The sequence below is a fragment of the Hydractinia symbiolongicarpus genome, chromosome 5, assembly GCF_029227915.1.
Source record: "Hydractinia symbiolongicarpus strain clone_291-10 chromosome 5, HSymV2.1, whole genome shotgun sequence".
NCBI classification, from domain to species: domain Eukaryota; kingdom Metazoa; phylum Cnidaria; class Hydrozoa; order Anthoathecata; family Hydractiniidae; genus Hydractinia; species Hydractinia symbiolongicarpus.
In genome coordinates, this window is record NC_079879.1 from 10,902,940 (window position 1) to 10,915,456 (window position 12,517).

Genomic DNA, 12,517 nt, shown 5'->3' on the forward strand with positions numbered 1-12,517 from the left:
ATAACATTCAAAATTTTATGCTTTATAAAAGATTAAAGGGATCCCAAGGTGCTTTTATAAGTTGGACTCATCTGAAATATTTGCATGGGAAATGCTAAATGATATATTTACTTTTTGTTAAAACTTCATGTAACTCCAGATATAGCTTTTTAAATATTTATTTTTCTTGTTGCTCGACCACCATCTTGGTTATCTTCGACCTTCTACCTTTTGTTTCAGTAGCGCTTTAATTAGGGATCGTCCACAAATTTCGTCTAAATTCGGCTCATTTTAAATTGTCTTGTTAATTTGTATAATGAATAATAAATTGTATAAGTATAATTATACATTAAGTTGATATAACAGTGCAAGTTGACAAAAACAATAAAGCAAAAATAGTTTTTTTTGTAATTTTTAGAAGAAATATCGCAACAAACTTCAATTGCTATTATTTACTTCTTATGCTCATAACAGCATGTGCGAAGAGAAAAGTTAAAATAGAATAGAGCAATAAGGTTTCTCGAATATTTGTGTGTTGTTGGTAAAAAAAACAACAAAAGATTTTGCATCATCGAGCTTTAAATTTACGAATAAAGAAAATATATAGTTTTATAATTATAGTAGTTTTTTTCTCATGACTACGGAAAAATCACAAGATAAATTGGGCAATATATTTTTTTGTTTTCAAGATCTTTGCTGAAAATTTTACGACATGATAAAAATAAATATTTACCACATTGTAAAATTTCGTTGATGTAATCTTCATTTTCATCATCGGACAAAGAATTGTCTGTAAACAACCAATCTAGGTCACTGTCGCTATCTGAAATATCTGAATACATTAAAACCACTTTAAAAAACACTAGCTTTTTACAAAAATTTTCGTGTTTAAGAAACCCTGTCGTCTTAGTTTGTCTCAATTCGTCTCTGTGATTTTACCGCATCGTCTTAATTTGTCTCAATTCGTCTTAAAATATTTTGTTCCACTTTTTTTATTTTGAGACAAATTGACAAAATATCATCTCCTGATATTTATAAAACGATTTTTAAATCGTCTTAATTTCAATTAAGAACAAAACGAGACAAATTTTTTTAACTTTTTCATCTTATACCGTCTCGTTAATGGAATGAACTTTGTGGACGATCCCTTAGTTCGTCTCAATTCGTCTCCATGATTTTACCGCAGCGTCTTAATTTGTCTTAATTCGTCTTAAAATATTTTGTTCCGCTTTTTTTATTTTGAGACGAATTGACAAAATATTGTCTCCTGATATTTATGAGACGATTTTTAAATCGTCTTAATTTCAATTAAGAACAAAACGAGATGAATTTTTTTTAACTTTTTCATCTTATACCGTCTCGTTAATGGGACGAAATTTGTGGAGGATCCCTTATTACTGACTGCATAGCCAGAACATATACCTTCCCGCGGCAAAGTGAAATAAAAGCTCTCTACAACAATTATTTTTTTTAAAAAAAAAATAAGTAATTCTGCATAAGGTTCTTTACGAACGATTATTTTTTACCTTCGCGTCAGCAATTATTTGACATGGTAAAATCGCACATAAAAGTCCCTAGGCCTTGTGCGATCAGACTTGTAAAAAATAGCCGCAGGTATAACAGCGGAAAAAAGTATTTGTTTTTCCAGAGCATAGTTCAGCTCAACTCCTACATATTGGAAGAATATCATAAAAAAAAACTTTAATTATAGTAAATTCTGGCTCTTTCTGTATCGTGGGATGAATTAAAGTAGTATTCTTTTCTATTGTTTTTTTAATACTCTATATTATAATACCCGTATACGTCTGTTTGTCTGTCTGTCACGCAAAATGGTACCTTAGCTGGATTTTTCCACAGGCTAACGACTAGTTTTTTAGTAAAAAATATATGCAACTGCTGAGTAACTTAGGCAACCTCGTCCCCAAGGATTGTTGAGAACAAGGTTGGCAATACTCACTTGAGCATCATACCCCGCCTAGGTTGACAGGTTATAGATCAGTAATTTTTACAACCTGTTTGTTGAAATAAATTCTTTTAAATTTGAAATAAAAGAAATCATGCACACACCTGCTGCTAATATATGTTATTGTTTTATTGCTTAGATGGCTAGTAGATTATGTTGAATTATTTTTTTTTAAAAAAACAAATCACTCGTACAGAGATCGATTTGGAAAGTATATACGTTGAATTTTTTTAACTTTGTTGCAACAGTATATTAATTGTTTTGGGCTATGAAAGTCATTAATAATAGCGAGTGAAAGTCATTAATTTGTGAGTGCTACAGAAATACTAGATATTAGGGTCACATGCTACTAGAAAGGACTGGAGCTAGCCTGAAATTTTTAACGAATAAGAAGATCGAAGCGGCCATCAAGGCGGCAACGAAAACAAATATTTAAAACTGATATCTGGGGTTACATGAACTTTTAATAAAAAGTGAATATGTCATTGGGGATTTCTTATGAAAATCCTACAGGTAAGTCCAACTTGTAAAAGTACCTAGGGATTCCTTTAAATTCGGCTCAGAATATTCGTCAAATCGCCCCGACATCGGCTCATTTAGTCTCGAATTATTAATTTGAAAAATACCGTCTTGAGTATCAACTTGAGACGAATTTAATCGTCTAAAAGAACAGTAAAATTCGGTATTAATTTGTGCCAATTCGCTTATGTTGGGAGACAGAATTTATAGATGGTCCCTTATGTGCATGACTTTTAGGTAAAAGTGTCAATGTTCTGCTATTAATATACTGTTAATGAACACTCCTGTCACTAGGAAAGTCATGTTTAGCTCAAGTATTTCTTGTTGATAGACGAAATTAATATTGAGGTAAACTCTGTGTTTTTCTAACATATTAAGTTCTCCAGTGTTATATGCATAACTACAACCAAAATTATGTTTTTTTAAAATATTAGAATGAATGCTGTCTTTTTCAGGCCAAATTTTTTTTATATATATATAACACGGAACTAGCCTAAAGGCCCCAGTGCTCTTTTGCCTTTTTACGGCTTGTTGGTACACAAATTAAGAAAAAACCCACCAACTGACTGTATACGTTCCATAGAGAAACAAATTGGTTTGTACAAAATAGCTTTAAAAGTTGTCCATGAATCGTTTTACTACTTGGTAAAATCTTATTGGTTACCAAGATATATAGGCCTTGAAAGGTTATCTCATGTGAAATTATAACATACAAGTTAGATGCTAAGAAACAGCTGCTGATAGTCAATAGTCTTGGGAACCATTCATGATTTTTTTAAAAAAATGTTCATGGACAATTTTTCAAGCTCTTTCATATGAATCCAACTTGTTTTTTTACCAGAGGTAAAACCTGTGACAAAAATTTTTAATTAATACACTTGTTATGTAATATTTTAATCACTGCTCTTATACGCCTGTGCATAAATTGAGCTTGAATAGGCCCTATATGTGTAGTCACAAAATTTGCAAACTGACATGCAGATTTCAAGTTATATATGTTGTTGTTGTAGTGTCTGTCTCGCTAGCTGCCACTTCTTATCTGCCATATTTGTTTATGTGTTTTCGTGAAGTCTTACACGGCGGCAGTGCCTATAGTTTGGAATCTAAGAGATTAGGTAAAATGGCCGCTGATCCATGTGATTGATGTTATAAATAAACATCATCAAAAGCCACAATTATCGACGTATATTTGCCCTCTCCAGACACAACAGTTGTCATCAAAAATTTAAGAGGCCTGGGATGAGCAAACGAGTGTTATTTTAGAAAAAAATTATGTTAATCAATTCACGTTTATAATATCCGTACATTGATAAAGTTTAAATGCACTTCCCTTAACAGGTAGAAAAATTACCGATAACAGAAAATGTTAAAATTTGTTATCACTCAAATATGACATCATAATTAGTGCAGCATATAGTTAAATCTGAAATTTTTTGAATGTGAATATCTTAGAATGAACTTTTAAAAAAAATTTAAAAAGACTTGTTAACCAACTTTTTAAGCTCTATAATGTAAGTCCATCATCATTTTATACCTTGGGTTCCCTTTGAAAGGGTTCAAATTAAAAAGGCTGAAATTTGCTAATTGTAAGTCACTCCAATTTTTTCACAGATCAAATTAACCTACAAAATGTAAAATTCACAGATTGTGATAAAATACAAGGTGATTTACACTTCAAGGGATATTTTTAAATAAAAAATGATAATAAAATGCGACGATTTTAAAGTTTCTCAAGAAAGATGTTTAACACTGACTTGTAAACTGAAATGTGGCAATGTCTGGGTTGCCCAAGGCAGTCTTGGCAGTTTTATAGCAAAGGATGACAATGTTCAGGGTGCATAAGAAAGTTTTTAACAGTTTTATAACAAAATAGTACAATATATAGGCTTTATCAAAATGTTTTTTCTATAGGTGATGTTTTATAGAGTTTGTTAAAAAAATTATGGAAAATGAAATCCACTTTGTAAAAATCACAGACAGACATAAAGACTTTGTATTATTATAGAGATAGATTTTAGTGAAAAATTGTTGTGCCATTTTCTAGAATTTATTGCTATCAGTTTTTTCCATTACATTCCAGTATAGTTTGTAGTTATTTTTGACACATTTAAAAAAAAATTATAAACAAAGAAATAATTACCGATTCAAGTGAAACAAAACAAGAAAAGATGATTGAGTTATACTTAAAATCTTAATCAAATGAAAAAAGAAAACATTGCAAAAAATAAGGAAAGAAGTATATAAATTTATAAAATATATTTATTGCTAAGCTTTCCGTACTTCTAGTGTACATCATTAGGCATTAAAAACATCATCATACAGCTAAGAACAATTGAAAGAATAATTAGAAAATATAATAAAATCCTGTGGGAATTCATGTTATACCATTTCTAAAAAGGGTCACAAATTTAATATCCAATTGATAGTTTATAGAAGGCTTAAATTTATTTTATGCTTCTAATACCTTTGTGTTTTTTGTATTGTATGGAGCTTTTGTAATAATGTTCCAAGTGAAAGTGTGACCATTATTGAGAGCTAATGCTTGGCTGGCTCTGATTTATTATGTATCTTATCATGCTCTCTCCATCTTACTTTTGCATTGCATTTTGTTTCACTTAATGTATTTCCCACTACATGAACACTCTCATTCATAAATGACTGAAGATTGGTGTGTAACTTTATCTTTAAGGGGAAAATATAACAAATTTGACATTATTACATGTAAAGGTACGTATAGCAACTTGTGACAAGATTGTTGGTTTTATGCACAATAAGAAAGTTGTAAATAAACTTCTACTTTCTTCTCTTGAAATAACGATCGAGGTATCAACAATTCATCATCAGAATTTTCAAAAGAGCTCATTACTGAGTTTTAAATGCAATAGGGTATCCAACATTCTTAAACTTCTTGGAAATAAATTTTTTGCGTTTTTGCTTCAAAAATGAACTGATTCGTTTAGCTCTATGTAATTCTCTTAATATAACATTTCTTTTATATTTGGTTGAAACTGAAGAACTCCAATGGAATGGTAATTTTGTAACTTTGGGTACCACCATATATTGTAATACGCCATTACATCTAATAATTTTGTTGTCTAGGAATTTAGGAGGGTTCTTTGCAATAGTAAACTTTATGTTTTTATGATAGGAATTCAGACATTCAAATAAAACATCTGGCGAATTTCTCTTTCTCCTGGTGTAAGTATCATCCACAAATCTCTTGTAAAATTTCGGTTTAATGGAATAACTACATCTCTTTCATTTTGTTCATGAAATAACCTGCTAAAACCAGTGAGACTGGACCGTCCATGGATACACCGACAATGTCCAGGAGGGTAGAAAAACATTGAGTATTCGAAATAACAAATTCCTTGTAAGAACAAATAAGTTTGTCTTGTTGTTATAATAATACAATTTAAAGTATTTAATTTGTTAGTACACAAACTTAGAAAGACTGAAAGCATAGCTTATATGCATGCAAAAAAAAAATTTCAAAAAGATATTATTTTTTTGGCTAATTGACTTGGATTTTTAGTTTTCTTTGTAACATAGCCTTCACATATTGTTGCTGTTGTTACTCCTAATAAATAAATGCATCCTAAGTATGTTTATTAATATTTGAATCTGGGTATATTACTTTCAAGAAATAATAAATGTAACAGCAGAAGCTTATTCCAGTATGCCTTTTACCTATACAAGAGCTTCAAATTTTTGTTTGTTTTTTCACATCATCATTGTTCTTTGGTCCTAGACCATTACAACAAAACAGCCTTCCTTAAAAATAGAGAATTCTTTGTAATGAAACAGCAACTGTTTAACAAAGAAAACAAAACATTAAGGAATTAAGTCATATTTTTTTGTGATTTTATGGATTATTTGGATGAAATATTTAACATTATCACTAACTTTCAAAGGGGTAGGGATTTTGATGGAAATTTTCAAAGAAAATGCATGAAGTTTTAATTTTTTTTCTGTTACGAGTATGAAACGAAACTAAAAATCTTTGACTTTTGTTATGTGACATATCAAAAATTAATTTTTGGAATAACTTTTCCTTAAAACAGTTTGTAACAATAAATTGTAATTTTTACATCATTTATAACCTAGATGTCTTTAGTAGAAAAAACTGACCCTCTAATCCACAATGATACTAAAACTGTAGATGTAGTTGTCAAGAAAGATGTTGCTGTTTTCAACTCATTGGTATCAGGAGCATGTGCTGGTGCAGTTGCAAAGACTGTTATAGCACCACTTGATCGAACTAAAATCAAATTTCAAGTATCCAAGACTCCATTTACATATCAAAAAGCATGTGAAATCTTATATAAGGGATACAAGAAGAATGGTCTTTGGAGTTGGTGGCGTGGAAATAGTGCAACAATGGCTAGAGTTATTCCTTATGCATCTATTCAGTTTACTGCACATGAACAACTTAAACTGTATTTTGGAAGTAAACATAACGTTGCACTTCCACCAGGCAAAAGATTTATTGCAGGATCTTTAGCAGGTGCTAGTGCGGTATGTTTTACGTATCCATTTGATATGGTTAGAGCAAGAATGGCTGTTGCTAGAAGGACTCAATATAGAACTTTAAGACATGCTTTTGCAACAATATACCGTCAGGAGGGTCCAAAAACCTTTTTTAATGGTTTCATTCCAACCTTGTTTGGTATTACACCCTATGCAGGCACATCGTTTTTTGTGTATGAGACGCTTAAAAAGAAATATCATACAAAATATCCTGGCATTGACTTACCAGCATTGTACAGACTCGGGTTTGGAGCTGTTGCTGGTATTTGTGGGCAAGGGTTTAGCTACCCTTTAGATATAATTAGAAGACGCATGCAAACTGATGGAGTTGATGGGAAAGGGTACAAATATCGTAAGTTGATATGGACAATCAAGTACATTCTGAGAACCGAAGGCATCATTAAAGGTTTTTACAAAGGAATGAGTATTAACTGGATTAAAGGCCCCGTTGCTGTTGGTGTTAGTTTTATGACATTTGATACAGTTCAGCACTTTTTAGATATCATTCTACATCAAAGTGAAGTTCACACATGGTGATTTTCATGCTTGATGCAACTACATAAAAGAGTTATCTGCTTATAAATTAATCAAAGTTGAGATATTCCTAAAGATTTTATTGTTGTTTGTAATTCCTCTCAAAGGTTACTTTAGATAGCAAATGTACGTTCCTTTAATTTGCATTGTATCATGTTTAAAAAGATCAACTCATTGTGAAAATCAGCTCAAATATTCTTTTGATATGTATGCAATAAAAGCTGCTATCACATGTTGAATTATTTAATTTGACCAAATCTAACTTTAGCGTTCAATCTAATTTTTTTATTCTATATTTAATATGTTTTTGTGAAAGCGCAAATTTAATTAAGATGCTGTTTTCACTGTGATTTTTTATGCCAAGTTTTCTGTGTTTATGCATTCACATTTTGTTTATGTTGTAATATATCCAAATAATCTCGTTACTAAAAACAAAAATATGTAATACATTACATAAAATAGGATAACATTTTTATGTATTATATAGGAGAAATCGATCAACAATGTTCTTGCAACTTTAACAAGCTTTAGCTTTTTTGTTATACTGAATGTTAAAAATATTAAATTATCTATTAAAACTACTTTAAATGGTGAAGATAATGGATAAATATGTCTTTTAACCAAATTGTTAGTATATTTTTAATTGACTTTTTGAAGTCATGAATAAAAAAAATTTGAAAAAATATTTTTCTAAGAAAACTAGTTGTTACTCCGTGAAAAAAATTCACAAGTTCACTTGCTGCACATATTCCAGTTCTTAGGGTTTACTTGACATAAATATTCCAGCCTCACTATTGCATGCATCGGTAGCACAACGTAGCAGTTTGACTACTATTTTGAACAGAATACGGCTAAAAATTTAAACCGCAAGAAAAAATTAAATTCACATATACATTTCCACCTCAAACTATGTGTTATAAAATTTGCAATTATTTTTGTTGTATAATTTTTGTTGTATAATTTTTTTTATAAAAAATGTTATATATATATATATACATAACAAACTTTTGCAATTTTTTGCAAGTTTTAGTCCTTGTGCATGATGTTTAAATGTGTCAGGAAAGTTTCTTACAATCAATTCACAAAATTTCATGAAATAAATGTACTGTAACATTCATTCTTGTTGTGCTGTGTAGTTATATTTTTCCATATTTCTTCGTAATTTTATATAGGAAATATGTAATGTTTTTAAAAAAAGGTTCGTAGTTATGTATATACTTTAAAATACCAGTTCATCCATTCAGTGTATTCCACAAATATAATTATTATCCTAAAAAAGTTTTTGTTTCCTTTATTATCAACCTCTAAGACTTGGAAGTTTACATAGTTCAAATTATGTAATTTTGACATTGTTTTGATTATAAACCCTATTAACATCTCAATCCTGTTCTTTATCATTGCTTTTACTGTCTTACCTTAGGTCAAAAATATGGACCAAGCTTGCAAGGTTGATATGCAGACTAAGAGTTATAATTTCTCAGAAGAGATATATACAGTTTATATTGTATTCATTAACTGATAACTATTTTGTTTGGGTTTGTAGAAACCAGGATTAAGGATTTACTGTGTCAAGGTTGTAAAAACTAGATTTTGTTAAAAAAAGAAAACGTTCAATTTGATTTTCATTGTTTCAGTTTTTCAAAACAAAACATTCAAATAACCGATAAAGGATTTTTTAAACCTTTTTTTTATTCTTTGTCAGAAGAAAATTCTATCACATAAATTCGACGCTGTTTTGCTTATTGTTTGTTGTGCTGGTGAATGTTTACATTAAAAATGCAGTCAGTTTAAAATTGTCAACATTTGTTGCCGTTTCTCTGGCAAATTGTTTTGAGGTTTTTGGATTTACTGTAACTTTATTTTTTGGTTTTAACGATTGGCAATGTTACTTGCTTAGATTTACAGCCACCATTTTGGTTGCTATGGGGTTAAAATATATACCGTTCTGTATAAGGCCTGTTGCAAAGGATTTTCAGCCAAACAGTGCTGCGGATTTCCCATATAAACTGGTTGAAAATCTTAATTTATAATATGTCATATCTTGTGGCTTTTTATATAACATACTTAACATTTTAGAACTGCAACTCCATTTGTAGCTTTCAGTTAACTATAGTGCAAACTTCAGTAAAATATCATGTCCTGATTGCTCCAAAAAATTGCATGACTGAGCTTGACAGTGTCTTTTATGCTCAAAAGAGTCTTCCCGAATTAAACTTTTTAAGGTTAGAGGCTTGTTGAAGCAAAGTTGTTTGAGAGAAATTATTTTAGGTTGCTGAATATTATTAAGCATTAGTGTTTTTCTGTTTTTCAATCCTATAATCATGGTTAAAATATGTTGATGCAAGGCTAAAATTTCTAATTATATTCACAAATTTTATTTTGGTTACATCCAGAATTTTTAATAAATAAATTGATAACTGCTAATTATTGTCATGTTCGTTCTTCTTTCCACATTTGCTGCAAATGTATAGTGCAGTCTATCGGCTGCAGAGTATTATTGATCATTCAATGCTATTGATAAAATTGAAGAATCAGCAAAAAACTTCTGGTTGTTCCAACAATTTTGCTGTTTTTTCCTTACTGCAAGGTTATATTCAATTGAATATAAGTCTAGGTTTTTCGTTTTGATAACCTGTGACTGACTTTTGCTTTATATCATTTATTATTATTTTTCACTGATTAGTATATTTTTTTACTGCTGTTGTTGTTGTGGTGGTGGTGGTAACTGCTAGACTTGTAAAGACTGTAATAACCATCAAAAGTTTAATACGATGCCAATTGTACGTACCAGAAATGACTGTTCATAATTCTTGGGTTTAAGAACAAATTATTGAGTAAAACATGTCTGCGAAAAGTTTACAATGTTTAATGTTTTGATACCACTCAAGTTTCAAAAAAAGGTAGTCTAATTGCTAGGTTTAATCATTTTCCTTTTACTTTTTTTAGATAAAAAAGTATGAAAGAAAATATAATTCTTATTGAACCCATAGATTTATATAATCTTCTTAATCAAACAAACTTAGGTAAACCATGCATAACAAACGAGTGTTATCTATTATTGTTTGATGTACGCAAGCAAGAAGAATATTTGGAAAGTCATATTGTCCAAGCTCGTCATGTGCCATTTGTCAAAGAAAAAGGATATATTTTCCCTCAACATGTGGACTACAGTGCAATTGAAAATATTGTTGTAATGGATAGAAGAGCAACATCAGTTAGGGAGGTATCAAGTCCAAGTGTTATTTGTGCACAGCTTGTCTGGGGAATGGGAAGCAAGTATCCTGTCCAAGTTGTTAAAGGTGGATTTGAAGATTTTAGTGCACTTTACCCATTCTTGCGATCCCAGAAGTTTCTTTACACTCAAAGGGAGATAGAATCGACTATAGTTTATCCAATAGAAATTATACCTGTTTTTTTATACATGGGTGTCTCCAAGCAGGCTAGTAACAAAGCAATTGCTAAAGATTTGAAAATTAAAGCACATGTTAATATTACGGAAAATGACGATCCTCGCTTTACAGTAAATGATGTGATTAATGGACGAAACAAAGAAATAGTTCCGCAACTTCTGAATATACCTGTAAAAGATAACATTGAAGTGGATTTGCTATCGCAATTTACAGTCATTTGCACGTTTATTGATCAGCACCGTATGAATGACAAGAGAGGCATATTAGTCTATTCAGAGCTTGGTGTTAGTCGATGTGTTACTATCATTCTTGCTTACCTGATAAATAATGAAAAGATCCCATTAAAGGAAGCTGTCAAAAAAACAAGCAGATGTCACAAGTTTATATGTCCAAATCGGAAATTTATTGAAGATTTATTGCAATGGGAGGAGATTGTGTTAGGACAGAAAGTAACACAAAGAGAAGAGTTGGGATTTCTTTCCTACGAGTAAATTGAACACAATAAGTTATTATGTTAATAGCTCTTTTTTTATTTTTATTTAGTGACATGTATTCAGAATTGAAGTTTAATATATATTTATGTTGAAAATTTTATAATTAGATGAATTAGCTCTGGCATTTGGGAATAATTTGGTTTTTTGTGTTTCTTTAACATCTAGTTTTTGCTGTGGATGGTAAACATGACCATGACCTCCTCTTCTTCTTTTTCCAAGGTAGTGTTGTTGTTTTGCAGCAAAAAACAAAAACATTACAACAAAATTGTGCTATTTACAGCCAAACCTGCTTTAATGGTCACCTGCATAAGACGGCCACTGTCATAGGCGATCACATTTATAGGTCCCCCACAATGTGTTTTATAGTAATTTTCAACTCTATCAGAAGGCCACTTGTCTAACGCGACCAGCGATCACTATCTTTCATTTTCCAGACATGTTAATACCTGCCTAAGATGACCATATCATCATGTTTAGGTTCACAATTTCAAAAATCCCCCATTTTTTATCACAAAAAGAATACGTAGTAAAGTATTTTCATTTACATTATATTTCACGTATAACTTGAAGATCACAAGGCTTGCATAGTTTCAGATAGTTTCTTGCACAAGTTGTGGTGAAGACTAAAATGAAAAAACCTGTCTGAGACAGCCACAGAGGTGTTTTAAGACAACCTGCCTGAGTTTTGCCTTTTGCCTTCACCACATTAGGTACTGCAACCCTTAGAATTATTAGGCTTAGTTTGATATCCAGAGTGACTAAGTTTGTTTTTGTAAAATTGTTAATAAGAATGTGTATAAGTTTATTAATAATATTTATTACACTTAGTATTGTAAATATCTGTCTAAATTAATGGTACATTTTAATTATTTCTGTAATTAACAAAACTGTTTATTTTTGCTGAATAAATTATTGTTATTTATTTATTTGTGTTATAAGCCACTGTTGAAATTATACATATATTATTGGGAGAAGGAATCTAAGTCTCAGCCAGCATTATCTCTTGTATTGCAGTGTAAAGGATACTAGTTCTATTGTGTTACCTTGTTCAGTATTTACATTTTGTACATACATTGTGTCTACTGTTT

The 12,517-nt window shown here is 30.5% G+C and overlaps 2 protein-coding genes across 2 annotated transcripts; both read left to right on the forward strand.

Annotated features, from left to right (window-relative positions):
* Window positions 1-5,994: 5,994 nt before the first annotated feature.
* On the forward strand, window positions 5,995-7,711 carry LOC130644739 (mitochondrial coenzyme A transporter SLC25A42-like). The gene has a single exon (XM_057450460.1). The coding sequence runs from the start codon at window positions 6,569-6,571 to the stop codon at window positions 7,526-7,528; it is 960 nt and encodes a 319-aa protein (XP_057306443.1). The 5' UTR covers window positions 5,995-6,568; the 3' UTR covers window positions 7,529-7,711.
* A 2,738-nt stretch (window positions 7,712-10,449) lies between these two features.
* LOC130644740 (serine/threonine/tyrosine-interacting-like protein 1) lies at window positions 10,450-12,351 on the forward strand. The gene has a single exon (XM_057450461.1). The coding sequence runs from the start codon at window positions 10,482-10,484 to the stop codon at window positions 11,424-11,426; it is 945 nt and encodes a 314-aa protein (XP_057306444.1). The 5' UTR covers window positions 10,450-10,481; the 3' UTR covers window positions 11,427-12,351.
* The last annotated feature ends 166 nt before the right edge of the window (window positions 12,352-12,517 follow it).